Genomic DNA, 22166 nt, shown 5'->3' with positions numbered 1-22166 from the left:
AATTACAAAGCTTAGTTCTGCTGGCCCACTGAGTCCTAACGGAAACAGCTTCTGCAAATAGACATCTGAATAGTGTTCACATTTTAAGGATTTGCAGCCCTGTATGTATGTCCAGTCAAAAGTATTAAGATCATCCTACTTGCACACGACAAACCTCAAAAGTACCAAGTAGCAGGTAGTAGTTACACTTGGGACTTGAAAGGATACAAGCAGGTCCTGTATTTGTCTTATAAATTGTACTTTATGAAATGTTTGTTTTTAAAACTCCCTGATGGTGGTTTAACCACTTAATGTGAGCATACTGTTATCACCAATTTAAAGCCTTGAAAATACTATAAACTGCCTCTACATTAGCTTTTCCTCTCCTAAATGATTACATGATAGCTACAACCAGCCCAAATTGTTGCTTATTTCTGGCTTCTCTATCAGAAATAATATTCCACAGTTTTCATTTAATAAACACCTGTAACCCACAGTAAAACCTGTTTTAAATTAACATTTCACTTAGAAGAGTTCTTTTATAGGTGTGTATTTACATTAAGAGAAATAGACTTGAATTCACTAATTGGGTGTGTAAATTGTGTTTAAACAGCTGGACCCCACAATCATTTCTTTGCTTCCACCTCATGGTGGTATAATATACTTAAAGGGCTTATCTGAAAGATTGTGCCAACCTCTGCTGTTATTATAAACTAAATGTTCAAGGGTCTACAAAAATGAATATGTGCCATTTTGGCAGGTAGGTAAATCTTGTTCTGAGCTGGGGCTCCAATGTGCTGTTCACAATTTCACTAAAAGTTATAAAAGGGCTCCATTAAACCATAATATGTACTTTTTAAAATAAACTTGGATAATTTCTAAATCGAATGCTAAAGTAGCTAAAGCAAGGAAACCACCCTAATTTCCCTAAAGCCAAGAAAGGACAGCCCATTTGTCCAAGATTAAAGTTCAGTCTAGCCTTAGCTAAATCTACCAGTTGCTAAGACTTGAAGATTTTGATGATGTCATTAAAAACACTTTCAAAAACAGCTCTATGAAATGGTACCCATCAACAGATTACTACATCTGTTCCATTCAAGCTCTATGTAGGAGCGTCAGAGCTAATTTAGAATTTCAATGTAGATACTTTAATAGGCTCAAAATACAGTGCCATAGAGAGTATTTGTTTATTGCAGGCTTGAGTGAGAACTGGAGAAATTCAGACAACTAAGTTTAATATTCATATGTGATTAAGTCTGGCAAGGTACAGAGATCACTGAAATAGACATTTTAATTACGTCTGAGTTTTATAAAATTATACACATCTTCCAAGTGTTCGTAAATCAGTTCTCATTATAGGTACTTAAAGCAATTTTTAAAAGTCACACAAATTAACACTTCTAAGGTTACAGTGTTTAATGTTTATCAAGTTAAATTTCTACAACTACAACTAGCAAGATAACAGATGAGTTACTGGCATTCAGACCATGGCATGAGGGAATGTTTACTGGGTGATCCCAATTACACCACAGGCCAAACGACTTCCAGCATTTCCCGTCTTTGTACTTTCTTCATTTCCACCTCTGCCCAAGTCATCTGGTTTTTCATGGACCTTTAAAAAAATTTAAGAACATAAAACTTAGGGCTATCAAGCAATTATCATCTTTTATCAACAATACCCAAAAGACTTTAAAGAACCACTTAGTATTAGAAAATAACATGTTAAAATAATCCCACTGGTAGGAAAATATGCTTAATGTTTAATCTAGTAGTAAAAAGTAGAAACTATTACTCAAGGCTTTTTTATTGATGCAGACATAAGTTACCCTTCAACACTAAGTTAAGCAGTGCTCTCTCTAAATGAAATACTAAAGCCCCACGCAATTAGGCTATAAGGCCGCCACATGCTAATTAAAGACCCCCGAAGAAGTTTTAGTGATCTCAGTTGTTACAGCAGTCGTTCTTTTACAGTATAACAGTGTAAACTGCTTTTGGGGGGAAAAGTGAACGAAAACAAAAAACCATCAAAATCATGCCTAATGAACTACAGGCCCATAAAAGGTAATCCTAAAGACAGCTTGAAATAGTCAAGCAATAGTGTTTTAAATGTTGCTCATCAAACATTGATAAATGGATTTTTTGCCTCACAACCACAGCTGAAGAAAATTCTAAGGAAAAAGAGTCAACTGAAAGGAAGTGTCTACTGAATGTGAACTGACCTCTGGGGCAGGTCAGAGGGAACCTATAACAGCTGTCGTGTATGAACCAGATGCAGCTCGACACTAAGTTAGGGCAACTATCCCACATGTGAAACGATGACAACCTGCAGACGTGAGGGAATTCTTAGTACTGAGGTCCAGCCCAGATTTTAGATTTAAAATGTTCTGGTTAACTACAGACCCCATAGTGGCAAGAAAACCTGGCCATTTAAAAACTAGATGAAGACTGCGTCTGTTTCCGTAACACAGATCTAATATGATGAAATGTCATCTGCTTTACTACTGCATCGCAGCAGAACAGTGTTCTTAACTGACCTAGATCATTCATTCTTCGCTACAATCATTCAGTAAAATAACTGGCTTTTCCTAATCTGTATTAAAAGTACAATTTATGGGGACCTTTAGAAACCAGGATTAATAAGCATGAAATAGGAAAAGAGAACATGACCATGTGTTAGAAGAAATGTTATGCACATCCTTATTATATGAACACGTACCACCATTGTGCGGCCAATGATGGAATGGTCTCCCGAGAGGGCGATCACAGAATCTTCGATGTACACAGTGGCCACACCATCTTTGCCAGCAGTCACATTGCCCAGGTCTCCAACGTGCCTGACGGTGAAAACGCATTCGCGGGATTAGGACTGATTTCCATTTAACTGCAGTTCATAAACTCAATTTAAAATGGACTGAGTCAGATAATCTAGGCTGGGCTAAGAGGAAGACGGAGTCTATATCAAACAGAACCCACTTTTCCAGAACGGCAACATTCTGAAAATATGCAAGTTAAAAACAAGTAACTAGATGTTCTAGACACATAAGGCTTCAAACAAGGTTTCACGTCTCTAAAGCAATGCTCCAGGCAGAGGCGTGGGATGGGGGTGCATCTCCAATTTCAGAGCTCAAGTACCGGGGTAAACCAATTCCTGGCCTGGCTAAGAGAGCTATGCCTCTAGGCCTCTGATAAAAAGGAAGGTAATCCTTGTCCTTAAATGTAATGTGTTCCTGAAAGGCTCTCAGAAAACATACAAATGGAATCTCACTGAATTTCCAATATCAAATTTTTATCTACAAAGCTTCTAATGTTTCACAGTGTTTTATTTTGCTAGCAGTTAACAATACTGTTACTCATGACATTTCCTGTATGAGTTCCCTCTGGCACTTGTATTAGTTCTATATTCAATAAATGCTACAAAACCAAATCGTTTTACGTGTCCCCATTTGTCAAGTCCTTAGCCCAGGGAGTAAGCCATTCTAGCAGTTGGGGCAAGGGGGTTACATGGGGGCAACAGCTTTAAGAGCAGAAGATACAATTATCTTAGCATGCAATTTCCCTACTGTTCCCAAAAGACCTTAGATCACTCACCTCTCTTGATCCTTTGGCCCACCATGTTTTTTGGATTCAGGATTGAAGTGAGGACCTGCACTGGTACAGCCTATTTACCAAAAGAGAAAAAAAAAAAAAAGCCACATTATGAATCAAAATTCCAAAACAAATTCTAAAAAGAAACTGGTCATTGCTAAAATCTCGAACAGAGAAAGTACTGACCCACACTGACTTCTGGGCTAATAAAAACAGAAAGCAACACCTTAAAATGGGCAGGGAGTAGAGACAAATTCCAACCACTGTGGGACACTGGTAAAGAGAATACCCATCTCTGGGCTTTGGTTTCTTTACTTCCCTGAAAAATAGGAAGCCAAGACTTGATATTCAATGGTTCTTCTACTACTAAAATCCCATGATTATGATCCTACTTCATAAGACAACCGCATACCTTACCTACAAAACACTTCTCTCCCCAGCAAAGTACCACCCAGCAGCTCTCCTGTTTGTGGCCTTTATTTGCTACAGGTAGAATATAAAACGGCACCCTACATCCTAGGGCTGTAGCTCTGTGCAGCTCCTGGAGATGGCATTCAGACTGTATTCTGTAACACTGGTGCTCATGTGCACCGGGGATTCACACAGGACAACCACAACGAGGCAGCAGCATCTTTCATAACATGGTTCTCCATTCAACAACTGATGGAAAGTTTCACCTGTTTGCAGCTTTGAGCCACACCCCCAACCCCCACAGACCTTCCCCACCCAGAGACAAGACTCGCAGTTACAGGAAGTAGCACAGTAAATCAAAGCCACAGAGCGACTGCCTCCCAGAGCAGAAGCAGTAAATCCAAAAAACAACATAATTTTGTCATTGTTGAAATAGATCAAATCTGATCATGAAATCACTATTTAGAGGCAACAGATTATGCAACATTAAAAACAAGTTCCAGGAGTTGTCTTGTGGTGCAACGGGCTAAGGAGCTGACGTTGTCACTGCAGCAGCTCGGGTCACTGCCATGGCACAGGTTCGATCCCCTGCCCAGCACAATGGGTTAAGGATTCAGTGTGGCTGTGCCTGCAGGATAGGTCACAGCTGTGGCTTGGATCTACTCCCTAGCCCAGGAACTTCCATGTGCCATGGTTCCGAGAAAAAAAAACAAAAACAAAAACAAAAAACCCACAAACACCCAAGACACTTACATAATCACCCATAATCACATAATCGCAATAAAAAACATCAACTCCTTCCCCTTCCATTCCACACGTTGTGAGTCAAAAACTACTTTTATGACCAATATATCCCTAAGGTTGATTTTAGCAGTCATATTCATGTGACCTTTTATTTGATGTGGCAAGTTTTTAATGTCAGGGGGTAAGGCTACCCAGTTTATCCTACCAGGCTAAGTCATCGTAAGTCACTAGATCAGCATAACACCCACCTTGTGTATTATCTCCAAACTGATGGACATGGAATCCATGATCACCTTCAGCCAGTCCTTTAATGGTTCCCGTTACTAACACTGTCTTCTCTCCCTTTATTCAAAAAAATAAATAAATAAATAAGTAAATGCAGGAAGTTTGAGAAAGCAAACACCTCTGAACAAAGGAACATGCAGTTCAATTATCTTTACCACTCACAGGAAAGTGGAACAAACATGAACTTGGGACTAGAAAAATCTGTGTCCAAACCCCAGGCCCATCACTTCCAGCAATGACCTTCCAGCAAGCCGCTTAACTGCCCTATGCATATTAACATATATAAGTTCTTCTTCTTTTTTTTTTTTGTCGTTTTGCCATTTCTTTGGGCCGCTTCGACGGCATATGGAGGTTCCCAGGCTAGGGGTCTAATTGGAGCTGTAGCTGCCAGCCTACACCAGAGCCACAGCAACATGGGATCCAAGCCGCATCTGCAACCTACACCACGGCTCACAGCAACGCCGGATCCTTAACCCACTGAGCAAGGCCAGGGATCGAACCCGAAACCTCATGGATCCTAGTCAGATTCGTTAACCACTGAGCCACAATGGGAACTCCAAACTTTTTCACCCAAATGGGAGCACATCATACATCTGCCAGTATCTTGCTTTCTGCATGCAAACACTCTTTCATATCAGCAAACATACAGATTTGTCCTAAAAAGAAAAAGGCACCCTGGAAACATTCAACTTACTACCCTAGGATCCCCATTCTCCACTCTCCACAAGAGGGGTGTTTGTCAGTTTCCAGCACAGATATTTTTGATTCATAGCCAGAAAATAACCCATGCCACTGCTCCTGGGGAGACTGATTCTGGTCTAAGCAGAAGTATGGCTTTCTCAAGTTGTTTTTAGGGATGGAAACCTAGATAACTACTGAGACCAAGAAGAAGGGACAATAAAACACTAAAGCAGGTGAAGAGAAACACATCGTGGGAGTTTCCTTGTGGTGCCGTGGGTGAAGGATCTGGTGTTGTCACTGCAGCAGCTTGGGTTGCTGCTGTGATGCCAGTTTGACCCCGGGCCCAGGAACTTCCACATGCCTCGGTGTGGCTCAGATAAATTTTTTAAAAATAAAACAGAATAAAACACACTGCAATTCAGGCAACGCTGAGGAGTAATGGTACAGCATGCTACATAGAGAAATCAAGAAAGTGACTACTTCTGGAGCTGCCATTGTGGCTCAGCAGGTTAAGAACCCAACTAGTATCCATGAGGATGAGGATTTAATCCCTGTCTTCACTCAGTGGGATAAAGGATCCAGCACTGCCGCTAGCTGTGGCACAGGTTACAGACATGGCTTGGGTCTGGCACTGACAGGGCTGTGGCATCAGCTGCTCCTCCGATTCAACTCCTAGCCGAGGAACTTCCACATGCTGTAAAAAAAAATTAAGTTAAAAAAAAAAAGTTACTACTTTCTTAGGGACTAAAATAAAAAACAGCATCCACGTCATACAGAATTACAAGATGGAGTCTTTGGTTTTTAAAAAGCCAGAGCCAGAGTTCCCATCATGGCTCAGCGGAAACAAATCTGACTGGCATTCCTGAGAACGCAGGTTCCATCCCTGACCTCGTTCAGTGGGTTAAGGATCTGGCATTGCCGGGAGCTGTGGTATAGGTTGCAGATGCGGCTCGGATCTTGTGTTGCTGTGGTGTAGGCCAGTGGATTCAACCCCTAGCCTGGGAACCTCCATATGCTGTGGGTGCAGCCCTAAAAAGACAAAAAAAAAAAGCCAAGGCCAACAGTTAGAGAGGGGCTAACCTTGAGGATGTGCCTTTCCACTGGCTGTAAACCACTGCTCCCACGAAGCAGCATGGCAACTGCTGCTTTGTATTTCTTTTTGAGAACAGATATGCTATAATCCTTTTAGGTACAACCTTTAATTCTGGAAAAACCCAAATGTGACTGTTATCCCCCAATACAGGCCATGTTATCAAGAGCACAGAGAGACAAACATGGCAGGTTCTTCTAAGCCTCCATTTAATAGGTGTGCAGAGAGTACACAGAAGTTCAACAGTAAGCTGCCCGGGTACAACCTGCAGGGACCTGGGTATTACCTCAAATGAGTAAAACAGGTCAGGGAAGCAGAAGTGTAAACTGGTCCAGCACAGAGTTGCCTTGGGCTAATGATGGCTCCACGTGGGCAGATCTCCACATTTCTAAAGAAAAGCTAGGAATTTGGACTTACTGGTGAAAATTTCTGATTTCTGAAAATTGGAAATTAATCCAAAAGCGTAAGCACTCACTAAGCCAAGAAATACCGTTTATTACCAATTTAATACACCTGCATACCCAAGGGTCTTTATCAGGTACAAACAGCACCACCAAAATGAAGTCTGGAACTTACAAGTGGGAACCATACAAGCTGCTAAGGGAGGATGGAAAGACAAGGGGAACGTTGGTTATGTGTGGATTCAGTTTGGCTTCTGAATATAATGCCTCTGTACTCGTTCTCAATGGCCAAAGCGAAAGAATGCTCAGAGGCTTCTTAGGGTCTCTAATGGAGAGGAAAAAGTAAGTACAACACAAACTCTGGCAAGTGAAAACTGCAAAAATTAATCAAAGCCAAAGAGTCCTTTCCAGAAAATTACGAAACCACTTAAAGGAAAAAATTCAGCTCAAATATAAGTTCTCTCTCATATAAATTCTACAGATGGGACACTTATCTAGACTACTTTTCCCATCCTCTCACATTTCCATAAACCATCTTTCTTTTTTTTTTGGCCTTTTAGGACCGTACCTGTGGCATATGAACATTCCCAGGCTAGGGGTTGAATTGGAGCTACAGCTGCCGGCCTACACCACAGCCACAGCAATGCAATATCCCAGCCGCTCTGCAACCTACACCACAGCTCATGGCAGCACCAGATCCTTAACCCACTGAACGAAGCCAGGGATCGGACCCACATCTTCATGGATCCCTGTCAGGTTCATTACTGCTGAGCCAACGAGAACTCCCCATAAACCACTTTAAAGACTAAATCTAATTCCTATTTTAAATAGTCCCTCATGATTAACAAGCCAACAGAGTTTTCCACCCACTGGTAAACTAAGATTTGGGAGTGGGGGACCCTCCTCATTGTGTTTTGCAATATTATCAGTATTTCTGTACAGTTTTGTTTAGAGATTTATCCTCTACCATCTCAGCAATAGGCCTACTGTAGAGACACTTCAAAGTCACTGAACAGAGAATGTGTTTAAATGAATGCTCCAAGAAAGGGAAGTGGTAATTTCCCACAATGGAAATACTCCAGCTCTCTTAACTTAAACTGGACTCCCAAATCCCATCCATTACCCTTACCAAATGGAATTCACAATCCCCCACGCACTAAGAACCATTTTGGAAACTTTAAAAACAGCAATCCTTGGAGCTCCTGCTGTGGCACAAAGGGATCCGAAGCAGCACCTAGTCACGGGTACCATCCTGCCACAGAAGGGGTTAAAGGATCCAGCGTTGCTGCAGCATAGGTTGCAACAGCAGTTGGGATCTGATCCCTGGTCTGGGAACTCCACATGCTGGCAGAGAGGCCAAAAATGAACAAATAAAACAGCAACCCTCAACACCCATCAGGTTCTCATTCAAATGATCCAGAAGTGGGCCCTGGTATCTGTATTTAAAAAAAAAAAAAAAAAAACCCTGAAGCATTCTCTGGTGGCCTGGCAGGTTAAGGATCCTGCCTTGTCACTGCTGTGACTAGGGTTGCTGCTGTGGCACAGATTTGAGGCCTGGCTCAGGAACTTCTGCATGCCCCGGCTGCAGCAAAATAAAATTTAAATTTAAATTTAAAAAAATTTTTAATTAAAATACAAGGAGTTCCTCTTGTGGTGCAGCAGAAGCGTATCTGACTAGGAACCATGAGGTTGCGGGTTCCATCCCCGGCCTTGCTCAGTGGGTTAAGGATCCGGTGTTGCTGTGAGCTGCTGTGGTATAGGTCGCAGACTCGGCTCGGATCTGGTGTTCCTGTGGCTGTGGCAAAGGCCGGCAGCTATAGCTCTGATTGCACCCCTAGCCTGGGAACCTCCATATACCGCGGCCTTAGAAAGACAAAAGACCAATAAATAAATACAAAAAGCTCCCTTAATGAGTCTACTGTGCACCCAGGGTTAAAAACCGTCCCTCTGGAAAACCTGTTAGATCTCTGGCTTCTGGAGCTTTGCAGGGCCATCTTCTTTGCCCTCAGAACCTGACCATGACCTAGAATAAGTCAGCAAACTTTTCTGTAAGGGTCTCTGTCGCATACTCTTGTTTTCATGACCCTTTGAACATGAACATATAAAAATACAAACTCCTAAGAAAATAAACATAAAAACCACTCAGCTCAAGGGCTGTACAAACACCGCCCCATGAAAGAACAGGTCCGCGGGCCGTAGTCCGCAGACCCCTGAACCAGAGAGCTCAAGCTGAAAGGAAGCCCCAAAGGGATAACGGATGCTCGAATACCCGGACTGCCCGGCCGCACCCGCCACCCCCGGATCTCAAGGGCGGGTCGGGCCTCATACTGCGCAACTCAGGAGTCCGCAGAGCCTCAGGCCCCAGAAAATGACCCCGCCAGCAATGGCCACGGCCTCCTCCAGCACGTGAGGGCTCGGGCCAGGCCTGCGGATGCCGAGGAGGCCCCGGGGCAGCCGGCCTTCCTCCCTCACTTTCTCCTCTTCCCCCGGGGCCCGCGGTTGTTGGCACCCACCGGGCGACCCGCCCAGGCCTCACCACGCACCGCCACCGCCGGGCTGGCCCAATGACTCAGCATTCCGCGGACGCGCGCGGGTAGCGGCCCGGGGGCGCAGCACCGTCGCGGGGCAGAGAGGCGGTGGGGACCCGCCGACCCGCGCGCCGGGGGCGTGGCGAGGGCCGCCCGAGGCCCAGCTCGCCCGCCGCCCGCTGCAGGGCACAGGTGCGGCGGCACGGCCTCGCCGCCGCTCTCCCCGCGCCTGCCCTTGCCTTCAGCTCGAAGTAGATGGTGCCCTGCACCGGGCCGTCGCCCTTCAGCACACACACGGCCTTCGTCGCCATGACTCGCGGGGGCGCGCTCCGGTCCGGGCTGGGAGGGTACCAGAAGCAGCGGGAGAGGCCGCAGTACACGCCGACGCAAACCGAGCCGGCGGCGCCGTGGAACCTTTATAGGCCGGACCGTCTCGCCCCGCCCACCCTTGCCCGGAACCAATCGCCGCTCGCGCGCTCAACCCGCTCCCCACGGGGAACCTCGGGACGCGAGCGGCCGGGAATGGCCGGGGGCGGGGCCAAGGGGCCGCGTGTGCAGCCTTCCTCTCCGCGCCGCCGGCTCCCACCGCCCCGCGGCTGTAAAACGCCCAGAAAGCTGGCGCTGTGGAAAAAAACAACATTTCTCCTCAAAAACGGGCAATCCGTGGATTGCAGCACACGAAGTTGGAAAAATGAGGTATACACGGCACGCCTTGAAGACCTGAGGTCCCTTTGTCTGGAAACGTAGTTCGTTCTGACTTTGGTCGTGACGTTGTCGCATTTGTTATTTAGAAGTTGGCACAATGGAGCTGGGTGCTTTTGATAGTTTTCGTTTTTTATGTGTCTAGTGTTTGTCATTTCTGAGAGTGTGTAAAGTCGCAACATCCCAATCCCTGGCCTCAGCTTTTCTTCCCTGCAGTTTTCTTAGTCCATGACCTGTGAAGTTACTTCTTTGGTTATCAGATTCGTGTATTCTTTGCGAGCATTTCCTGTTTGGCAAGGCCACAAATCTAAAAATACCAAAATGTCACCTGACTGATCTTCTACGCACCTCTGTGGCCTGTCTCTGCTGGCACAGCCGTCAAGGAGGTTAGAGTAGGTGAATAATTGATGGTTCCTCATAGTCCAGAGGATTGCTTGTCCTTCAAGGAAGAGATTTCAAAAATAAGAAATGAGCATACAAACTGCCTTTGTGCCTTTTTATTTAAAAATATAAACATTGGAGTTCCCGTCGTGGCGCAGTGGTTAACGAATCCGACTAGGAACCATGAGGTTGCGGGTTCAGTCCCTGGCCCTGCTCAGTGGGTTAAGGATCCGGCGTTGCCGTGAGCTGTGGTGTAGGTTGCAGACGCGGCTCGGATCCCGCGTTGCTGTGGCTCTGGCGTAGGTTGGTGGCTACGATTGGACCCCTACCCTGGGAACCTCCATATGCCGCGGGAGCGGCTCAAGAAAAGGCAAAAAGACAAAGAAAAAAAAAAAATATATATATATATAAACATAGTTATCTGGGTGCTCAGAAATCTCTAGAAAAATGTACCAGAGACTGTGGGTGGGTACCTTTGGAGAGTGCAAATTAGACTTTTGCTAATGTTCTCAAAAACGTTACAGTGTAAACTTACATTTACAGTGAACGTGCATTTGTCTGCAACAGTTTGGCTTAAAATGGGGATCTCACCCCCACCCCCACCCCCACGTGAGTACGTTTGTTGGGGAAATTGTTTGATAAACCCCGAGGGTTGGGGAGGAGCCATTAAGGGGAGAAGAATCTTCTCCCTCCAGGGATGCCTGAGTAGTAAAGATGAGTTGAGCTGAAGTGAGGTTAACTTAACCTGGAAGCATGCTTTAGACTCACCCAGAAGCCTCGTTAAACCACAGGTCGTGTTTCTAACTCAGTGGGTCTGGGGTGGGAACCTGGAATTTACAGTCCTATCTTGGTCCCTGGTACCACTGATAATGGCACCTTGAGAAACTCTGACTCAAGAGTCTTTCATGCCCAGTGAAGTATGCAAATTGAGAGCAAGAGCTGGATCCTGACTCAAAAGAGATGGGCGTTCCTGTTGTGTCGCCGCAGAAACAAATCCCACTAGTAACTATGAGGTTGTAGGTTCGGTCCCTGGCCTTGCTCAGTGGGTTAAGGATCCAGCGTTGCCATGATCTGTGGTGTAGGTCACAGACACGGCTCGGATCCCGCGTTGCTGTCGCTGTGGTGTAGGCTGGCAGCTACAGCTCCAATTAGACCCCTAGCCTGGGAACCTCCATATGCCGCAGGAGCAGCCCTGAAAAGACAAAAGACAAAAAAAAAAAAAAAAGAAGAAGGAAAGCATCCTGAAAAAAAATGTGAAGGAGTTCCCACTGTTGGTGCAGTGGGTTGAGAATCCAACTGTGGGGAGTTCCCATTGTGGCTCAGCATGTTAAGAACCTGACTAGTATCCATGACGCTGCGGGTTCAATCCCTGGCCTTGTTCAGTGGGTTAAGAATCCGGTGTTGCCGCAGACTGTGGCGTAGGTCCCAAGTGCTACTTGGATCAGGTGTGGCTGTGGCTGTGGCGTAGTCTGGCAGCTGTAGGTCCCATTGGACCCCAAGAACTTCCATATGCTGCTGGTACAGCCCTAAAAAGACCAAAAAAAAAAAAAGAATCTGACTGCAGTGGCTTAGGTCCCAGCGGGGACAAAGGTTCCCCTACCTGGTGCAATGGGTTAAAGGATCCGGCCTTGCCACTGCAACCCAGATTCAATCCCTATCCCAGGAACTTCCATATGAGGCCATAAAAAAGTAAAAAAGAAACCTGGATTTGTGAGACCAAGACAGGGGCCAGGAAGGGACACACCTAAGGGAGAAGAGCCCTGACTTCTGGGGACTCCTGTTCCATTTGTTTTGTGGAGTTAAAAATCCTCTCCATCCCCCTCCAGCTCCAAGGTAGTCCACGTTTCTCTCCAATGCTGGGTAAGGAGGATTTAGTTGTGAGGGTGGTAAAACCCTAGGTCCTAATTCAAGGCCAGAGTGAAAAAAGGCAGAACCTGCTTCAGCCACTTCTTGGCTGTGCATTACTTATTTAATGATACCCTTGGAGGAGTTCCCGTTGTGGCTCAGTGGTTAACGAATCTAACTAGGAACCGTGAGGTTGCAGGTTCGATCCCTGGCCTTGATCAGTGGGTTAAGGATCCAGCATTGCTGTGAGCTGTGGTGTGGGTTGCAGATGCGGCTCGGATCTGGTGTTGCTGTGGCTGTGGCGTAGGCCGGTGGCTACAGCTCTGATTAGACCCCTAGCCTGGGAACCTCATACGCCGTGGGTATGGCCCTAGAAAAGACAAAAAGAAAAAGAAAAAAAAAAGATACCCTTGGACTCAAAGACATTCTGTCAGAAATAAACAATCTCCATTTTTTATTGTCCTCTAGAAAGTACACATATTTGTGATTTTGCTTGTACTTCCTAGCATTTTCCAGATAACTGACATGTGCTGGCGGTTACATAAATGTGCAAATCCGGGCCAAAGGGCCTTTGCCCAAGGCCAAAGTTCCTTTGGGTTCTAAGAAGTTGGAATCAGATTTCAGTTCACTTGCCAGCAAAGTTGCCCAAGGGTTCGAAGAGTGACCCTGGGATCAGTGAGCCCCTCCTCTTTTGCAATATGTAGACAAAGCCTAGGTGGATGCCCGGGCTTGTGTGGTTCGGGATTCAAGGAGCACCGAGGTTCATTCCTAGTACCGCCCTCACACCTGGGCAGGGGGGTCCCACTCTTTAGAGGGCTCTGTTCTGTTCTTCCACAGACCATATTTCCCATGGAGGAGTGTGGAGCCAAGAAGATGCTCCCAGGAGTACCCATTGAAGCTCAGCGGGTTGAGAACCCCACATAGTGTTCTTGAGGATGCAGGTTCAATCCCTGGCCTCACTCAGTGGGTTAAGGATCTAGGATGCCACAAGCCAAGATGTAGGCCATGGATACGGCTCAGATCCCAAGTTGCCGTGGTTGTGGCCGTGGCCCACAGCTGCAGCTCTGATTTGACCCCTAGCCCGGGGAACATCCATATGCCAAAAGTGTGGCCCTAAAAATTTTTTTTTTTGTTTTTGGGCCTCACCTGCAACATATGGACGTTCCCAGGCTAGGGATCGAATCAGAGCTGCAGCTGTTGGCCTACGCCACAGCTATGCCATATCATAGCCATGTCTTCGACCTACACCGCAGCTCAGATCTGTAACCCAGTGATTGAGGCCAGGGATCCAACTGGTGTCCTCATGGATACTCTGTTTAGTTACCACTGAACCATGACGGGAACTCGCTAAAAAAAAAAAAAAAAAATTAATTTTTTTAAATTTAAAGAAAGGAATTACCATCATGGCGCAGTGGGGTTAACGAATCTGACTAGGAACCATGAGGTTGCGGGTTCGATCCCTGTCCTTGCTCAGTGGGTTAAGGATCCTGTACCGCCGTGAGCTGTGGTGTAGGTTGCAGACACGGCTCAGATCCCACATTGCTGTGGCTCTGGTGTAGGCCGGTGGCTACGGCTCCGATTAGACCCCTAGCCTGGGAATCTCCATGTGCAGTGGGAGCAGCCCTAGAAAAGGCAAAAAGACAAAAAAAAAAAAAAAAATTAAAGCAAGAAGATGCTCCCACCCAGAATCTTACCCCTGCTTCCAGGACAGGGTTGAGAAGTTTAAATATGTGGTCTCGAACTGTATTTGTTTGTTCCTAAAACAGGATGTCTCGAACCGTTGACATTTGGGGGCAGGTAACTCCTGGTTCTGGGAGGCTGCCTGTGCATTGCAATATATTTAGTATCATGTCAGGCCTCTTATCAGCCCCTCCCCAAGCCGTGACAACCAGAATTTCTCTAGAAACTGCCAAATATTGCCCCTGAGTTGAGAACCGCTGTTCGGGAACATGCACAGAGTATCCAGGACCCTGGAATTTCCTAACCAAATAGCCTGGAGCCTGTTTCCAGGACCTGGGCAGGCTGATAATGGACAGTGTCATTGTGGGTACACAGGGAAGCTTGACCCGAGGCTCCTCTCTGCAGCCTGGAGCCCACCATGGGGAAAGAAGGAGGAAAAACCAGGAACGGGAGGGCTGGCTCTCATACTGCTGCCTTCTTCCAACACAGAGACGTCCGAGAATTCCACATTTGAACCTGCCTTCCGGGTCTTTCGGAAGCTCCATTTGTTAAGGCAGGAGGATAGGTGGTATTTTATTTAGCTGCGTTATCCTGATGTGTCACGTTTAAAGGCTGAGCCTATGGTAGGAGCCTGTCCACTTGTGCCCTTGCTTCCTGCCTTGTGAGTGTTAGGACAGGCCTGTTCATGTCGACCTGGAGATTCTGCAGTCTCATGGCTTTGGGGTGCTCCTGGCCCACGGTCTAGTCACAGAGTTCATGTGTGTGACCAGGGAACTCAGGCGATTTTGAAAAGTTCAAATCCCATTTGAGAGTCATTATCACTGAGAAATCAAGAGCATCTGAAAGTAGCTTGAGTTGTCTTGAGCCTGGGAATATGGCTGGAATCTGACAGCCCAGGTAATCCAGAGAAACCCGGATTTTGTAGGGAATGATGGCGAGGGCTGGATGCCTCCGATCAGATTCCAGCCCAGGCAGGGGACTAAGCAGTTTATTGTGTGTCATTGCTGAGGATGAAAACCAGTGTTTGCGGACCTCTGCAGTTAAGATGTAAGCAAGAAGGTAGACCAGAAATTTGGCCTTGCACTTCCATCTTTTTGCTCTTCCTCCCCTTCCTTTCTTAGGACTCATTTTTCTCTTTTCTCCTTTTTTTTTTTTTTTTTTAAGGGACGCACGTGTAGTATATGAAAGTTACCAGGCTAGGGGTCCAGGCGGAGCTGCAGCTGCCAGCCTATGTCACAGCCACAGCAACGTCAGATCCAAGCCTCGTCTGCGACCTACACCACAGCTCACAGCAATGCCACATCCCTAACCCACTGAGCAAGGCCAGGGATCAAACCCGCAACCTCATGGTTCCTAGTCGGATTTGTTTCCGCTGCACCACGACGGGAACTCCTCTGTTTTCTCCTTAATCTCAGCTCCCCCGTTCCCTAAATTGTTTTTTAGTTCTGTAATCCCAAATCAATTTTCCCTTTACGCATTTATCATGCTCAGTAAATAAGTAGTTTCCTCTTAATCTCCTTCACATCACAAATGATCACCAAGACTTTTGCTGATGAAAACATATGTTTTTATCTGAATTGTAGGGAAATGTCAGAATTAGGGGAAATCTGAAAGAAGCAAGGTACAAAGAGGCTTTTTTTTAGGGACACACATGTAGCATATGGAAGTTACCAGGCTAGGGGTCCAGGCAGAGCTGCAGCTGCCAGCCTATGCCACAGCTACAGCAATGCCAGATCCCAGCTGCCTCTGTGACCTACACCACAGGTCACAGCAATGTGGGATCCTTAACCCACTGAGTGAGGCCAAGGATCAAACCCACATCCTCATGGATACTAGTCAGGTTCTTAACTCGTTGAGCCACAATGGAAACTCCAGAGAGAGGCTCTTTTTTTAATGCTAAGAAATAAATCCACTAACAACTAGGAAGCAACTTAGAAACAGTTAAAGGCAGTATTAGCTCGTCCTGCCTACATAATATGTAATGTTAGTAAATCAAACGGAAAGCTATTACCAGTGAACACTGAAAGATATATCCCAGAATCATGAAGTATCTGAGGCATTTTTGAAAATTGGAGAAGGGATTTCCCATCGTGGCTCAGTGGTTAACGAACCAACTAATAACCATGAGGTTTCGGGTTCGATCCCTGGCCTCGCTCAGTGGGTTAAGGATCCCGCGTTGCCATGAGCTGTGGTGTAGGTCACAAACGTGGCCTGGATCTGGCATTGCTGTGGTTCTAGTAGAGGCCGATGGCTATAGTTGCAATTCAATCCCTAGCCTGGGAACCTCCATATGCCGCAGATGTGGCCCTAAAAAAAAAAAGTTGGAGAGGGAAAAAGTATTAAAATTAATTTGGATTTTTAGTAAGCACGAGTGAACAGCCTGGAATTAGAAATCACAAACAATAACTGAGAGGTAACTATACTTAATAATCTTGGCAATAACCTGTGTCATATGCTTTCTGTGTAGCAGTTCCAGCCTGGGCTCTGGCCCACTCTGGCCCACTGTATCATCTTGGCTCATTCTCTTTGAGCTCAGCTGTAAATCAAAGGCAACTGGGTTTGGTACAGTGATTGTCAACCCTGGCTGCACCTTAGAACCACCCGGGAGCTTTTAGACAACACTGTGCTTGGGCCTGATTATATTCGCATCTTCAAATTGTGTGTGTGTGTGTGTATAATTTTTTTTTTTTGCCATTTTTGCCTTTTTTTCTAGGGCTGCACCTGCTGAATATGGAGGTTCCCAGGCTAGGGGTCTAATCAGAGCTGTAGCAGCCAGCCTACGCAACCTATACCACAGGTCTGCAACCTACACCACAGCTCACGGCAACGTTGGATCCTTAACCCACTGAGCAAGGCCAGGGATGGAACCCACAATCTCATGGTTCCTAGTCAGATTCGTTAACCACTGAGCCACAACGGGAACTCCTCAAATTGTGTATATTTAAACTTTAAATGCACATTACCTTGCTGTAAGATTCATCAGACACTGACAGGGGTTTTCATTGGAAATGGGCTACTTACCTTGGCACTTTGCATCCTACGAGGAAAGTAAACCTTTATTTGGTTAAACAAGCATAACCAGGGAGTTCCCGTTGTGGCACAGAGGAAATGAACCTGACTAGCATCCATGAGGATGTGGGTTCAATCCCTGGCCTTGCACAATGGGTCAAGGATCTAGCGTTGCCGTGAGCTGTGGTGTAGGTCAAAGACGCAGCTCAGATTCCTCTGTGGCTGTGTCCTGGGCCGGCAGCTGTAGCTCTGATCAGCCCCCTCGCCTGGGAACTTGCATATGCCATGGGCACGGCCCTAAAATAAAAGGCAAAAAAGAAAAAAGAAAAAAAAAAAAAAAAAACAAGGCATGACCAGGTTTCTGTTACATGTGGTGGAAAGCGATTTCTAACGGACAGAGATAAGCCACCAGAGGAGGTTTAGCAGGAAGCAGCTTGGCTTGATTGTGTTTCTGTGTAAGAAGGGTCCGAGGATCTCGGAGTGGGTAGATTGAAAGAGGGTGTATGTGGGGGACTCAAGGCCGAGAGGACATTTGGGAGACGTGATAAGGTCCTAGCCTGAGGCTGTTGCTAGAGAAAAGGGGAGAGGTGATGGAAGAGGAGCCTCCAGCTTCAGGGGCTGCACCTGCAGGGTGGGGGAGGGGGAAGGCAAGGCTGGGCCCTGGGGTTTGGGGCTCGGGTGATGAGCTGGATGGTGATGCCATTTAGCAAGGAAAGCAAGTTCCAGATAAAGCGCTCAGTTCAGGACGGGGTGCATCTGGGTGCCTGAGGAACCTGGAAGTGCCCAACTGGGAGGGTCCTTTAGGACGGGGAAGTGAGCCTCAGGGTCACCCCTAAGTGGAGGCGCTATATCCGACTCAATGCACCTGCTATTCAAATTTGTAAGAAAATGAAGTTACTCATCCCCTTTAGGGGATATAATTGTCTTCATGATTCTCTACCACGTGGGGGAGGAAGCTGGTGAGACCTAATGACATTTTCTTAAGTTCTTCTCTTGAGCAGAACTGTCTCTTTAGAGCAGTGACTCTGAAACATTAATATACCTTAGGATCAGCTGAAAGGCTTGTTAACAACAGATTGCTTGTCCCTACCCCTAGAGGTGTTTTCCTTTAAAAAAAAAAAAAAGTTTCATTGACAGATAATTTAGGTACTCTGAAAAGTTCACCCAGGAGTTCCCCAGTGGCTTAGCCGGTTAAGGATCCAGCATTGTCACTGCTGTGGCAGGCGTTCCATCCCAGGCCTGGGAGCTTCCGAATCTCCACTTCTTTGCATTGCCCCCAGTGCAAAAGAAAAAGAACCACTGGTTTACTGTCGACCCTGATTTTCTTTTTTTAAAATATTTAAATTATTAGTAGTAGTAGTTTTTGTTTTTTACTTTTTTGGCTGTACTCATGGCATATGGGAGTTCCTGGGCCAAGGATTGAATCTGAGCTATGACCTGTACTGCAGCTGTGGCAATGCTAAATCCTTAACTAACTGTGCCATAGCAGGAACTCCAATTTTTTTAAATTATTAAAGTATAGTTGATTTATAATGTGCTGATTTCTGCTATACGGCAAAGTGACTTACTTATACATATATATGTATGTATATATATGTGTGTGTGTATGTAAATATATATAAAACTGAGTCACTTTGCATTCTATTTTTATATTCTTTTCTGTCACCGTCTATCCCAGGAGATTGGATACAGTTCCCTGGGCTGTGCAGCAGGACCCCATTGCTTGTCCATTCTAAAATGTAACAGTTTGCATCTCCTATCCCCAAACTCCCCATCCATCCCACTCTCTCCCCTCCTCTACCCTGATTTCTTGCTCCCCCCTATTTAAAGGAAAATTCTATAATCTTTTCACAAGACTTGATACATGATTTGTTAGTGGATGCCAAAGGAACTTAGAAAATCCTTTTCTCTCGACAAAAGATTTTCAGTCTATTATCTTACAAGGTGGGGTGAGGATAATTAATTGTCCAAAAAGGGACACCTTTGATAGATGAATTGATGTTAATGATAATGCCAAGACCGCCAGAGTAGCTGGGACCGTCCTAGGAAAACCAGGATGCCTGGTTGCCCCATGCTACAGCATCAAGTACCTCATCTCTGGAACTTAGACCAGTTATTTCCTTGCTTTGGGAGTGAACAGCCTCTCCTGTCCTGGGACAGAGAGGCTCTTGGCTCGACTTGGAGATGGAATAGGTTGCCAAGGAATGTGATTTAAGAAGGAAACAGGAATTCCCATCGCAAAGCAGAGGAAGCGAGTCCGACTAGGAACCATGAGATTGTGAGTTTGATCTCTGGCCTCGCTCAGTGGTTTAAGAATCCAGCATTGCCATGAGCTCTGGTATAGGTCGCAGACTCAGCTTGGATCCTGCGTGACTGTGGCATAGGCTGGTGGCTACAGTTCCAATTTGATCCCTAGCCTGGGAACTTCCATATGCCATGAGTGCAGCCCTAAAAGACAAAAAAGACTAAAAAAAAAAAAAAAAAAAAAAAAAAAGGAAACAAAAATACAGGGGTTTAATATTTTCTTTTTTTTTTAGGGCCTCACCCGAGGCATGTGGAGGTTCCCAGGCTAAGGGTCCAGTCAGAGCTGTAGCCCCCAGCCTACACCACAGCAACTCCAGATCTGAGCCACGTCTGCGACCTACACCACAGCTCACAGCAATGCTGGATTCTTTTTTTTTTTTTTTGTCTTTTTGTCTTTTGTCTTTTGTTGTTGTTGTTGTTGCTATTTCTTGGGCCGCTCCCGCGGCATATGGAGGTTCCCAGGCCAGGGGTTGAATCGGAGCTGTAGCCACCGGCCTACGCCAGAGCCACAGCAACGAGGGATCCGAGCCGCGTCTGCAATCTACACCACAGCTCACGGCAACGCCGGATCGTTAACCCACTGAGCAAGGGCAGGGATTGAACCCGCAACCTCATGGTTCCTAGTCGGATTCGTTAACCACTGCGCCACGACGGGAACTCCCAATGCTGGATTCTTAACCCACTGATCGGGGCCAGGGATCGAACCTGCATCCTCATGGATGCTAGTCGGGTTCATTTACAGCAGAGCTCTGATGGGAACTCCAGGGAGTTTAATATTTTCAAAACATCATCCCCATTATATACATTTGGAATTATCCACCTATAGCACCAAAGAGCCTGACCAGCCTGTAGCCACACAATAGAAGCAGTTTGCACTTTCCTCCTGACACAAGCCCCCAGCAGCTCTGTTGGGAATTAACCCTTCTCCCCAGTCTTCTTAGTTATTTCTGGACATGCCCAAAGTAGCAGCTCACAGGTGCCCACAAACCAGAAGTCAGCTGCAGCCTCCACAGCCGCAAGGAATGGCCTTGTCCTTCCCCTTTTGCTCTGGCTTCTTGTTCCCATCCGTAGTCCACAGAGCCACCTGGAGACATTCCTGCCCTGTAACTTCCCATCACAAGGACCCCCAGTCCCACGCCAGGGGGGCTGCCTCCAAATGCTGCCTGTCCCTGGTGCCAGAGCATGGCTGGGTTTTATGCAGAGCCCTCCCCCCCAACTCCATGCCATACTTTGTTTCCTGGGCCCCACGTTGGATGTATTTTGAAGGCAGCACCAGTAGGATTTGCTGATGGTTAGGGTGTTCTGTGCAAGAGAAGAGGGGCCCAGGAGTCCAGGGTTTTTGACTCCATGAGGTTGTTAATTAAGATGTTTGCAAAGACTGTGGGTGGAAATGATCAGTAGCGTCCTTTTGGACACAGTTAAGTTTGTGAGGTCTCTTCAGTAAGATACGAAAGAGGAGAAAAGGAATTCCTGTTGTGGTTCAGCAGGTTGAGAACCCGACACAGTGTCCGTGAGGATGCAGGTTCGATCCCTGGCCTCGCTCAGTGGGTTAAGGATCCAGTGTTGCCGCAAACTTTGGCTCACATCCAGCGTGGCTGTGGCTGTGGTGTAGGCAGGCAGCTGCAGCTCTGATTCAACCGCTAGCTTGGGAACGTCCATATGGCACAGGTGCAGTTGTGTTTTAAAAAAAAGTAAGACTGGACCTTCCCCTTCTCAGCTTTTACACCATTACCATAGACAGAAAATTGAACTGAACTATAAAGATTATTTTCCAATGGCAGCAGGCACTGTTGAGTACCTGTCCAGCTGCCCTGATCTCTTTTTCCCCACTGGCAGGACTCAAATTTGTTCCAGTGTCTAGTGACTAGACGCAGTGCCAGTTGTCCAAACCAGCCCCGGCCACCCCACTCTGTATGTCAGTGATGAGTGTAGGGGGAGCCTGACAGTCGCCAAACTCCGGTCAGTGAGACCTAAGCAGCAGTCACTGAGAGGCTCCTGGGGAAGGTCCCCTTTCATAAAAAAAAAAAAAAAAAATTATAATGAGGTCCTACTGTGCAGCACAGGGAACTATATCCAATCTCGAAATAGATCATGATGGAAGATAATATAAGAAGAAGAAAGTATATCTATGTATGACTGGGTCACTTTGCTGTACAGGAGAAATTGGCACAACATTGTAAATCAGCTATAATTTAAAAAAAAAAATTTTTAAAGCATTCATCTTTAAAAAAGGGGGGGGATTTTTTTATTGCATATTCGATTTTGTTTCTAGTAACTAGTCTGTTCATATGATCTGTTTCTCCCACCACCCCCCCCTTTTTTTTTGCTTTTTAGGGCTGCACCCATGGTACATATGGAGGTTCCCAGACTAGGGGTCGAATCAGAGCTATAGCTGCCGGCCTATGCCACAGCCACAGCAACACCACATCCGAGCTGCGTCTGTGACCTACACCACAGCTCACAGCAGCACCAGATCCTTAACCCACTGAGCCAGGCCAGGGATCGAACCCACAACTTCATGACCTCATGGTTCCTAGTCGA

At 46.2% G+C, this 22166-nt stretch overlaps 1 protein-coding gene and 1 long non-coding RNA gene across 4 annotated transcripts in view; one reads left to right on the top strand and one right to left on the bottom strand.

The window, feature by feature from the left end:
- Window positions 1-1380: 1380 nt before the first annotated feature.
- SOD1 (superoxide dismutase 1) lies at window positions 1381-10091 on the bottom strand. The gene is made up of 5 exons (NM_001190422.1): window positions 9944-10091; window positions 4968-5061; window positions 3568-3637; window positions 2696-2813; window positions 1381-1591 (listed from the first exon to the last, which is right to left on the bottom strand). Exons 1-5 carry the CDS (start codon window positions 10013-10015, stop codon window positions 1484-1486), a joined length of 462 nt encoding a protein of 153 aa, NP_001177351.1. The 5' UTR covers window positions 10016-10091; the 3' UTR covers window positions 1381-1483.
- Window positions 10092-10238: 147 nt separating this feature from the next.
- The window catches only part of LOC146397868 (uncharacterized), a 57763-nt gene continuing 45835 nt past the window's right edge, over window positions 10239-22166 (top strand). For all 3 annotated transcript variants that reach the window (XR_014825126.1, XR_014825125.1, XR_014825127.1), the window contains exon 1: window positions 10239-10400. This is a non-coding gene — a long non-coding RNA (uncharacterized LOC146397868). The remainder of the gene's footprint in view (window positions 10401-22166) is intronic.

The sequence above is a fragment of the Sus scrofa genome, chromosome 13 (genome assembly GCF_054392235.1).
Source record: "Sus scrofa isolate SSC_HxYL_T2T_F1_AM1 chromosome 13, Sscrofa_HxYL_maternal_Yorkshire_Landrace_v2.0, whole genome shotgun sequence".
Lineage (NCBI taxonomy): Eukaryota > Metazoa > Chordata > Mammalia > Artiodactyla > Suidae > Sus > Sus scrofa.
This window is presented reverse-complemented; position numbering and strand designations above follow the sequence as displayed.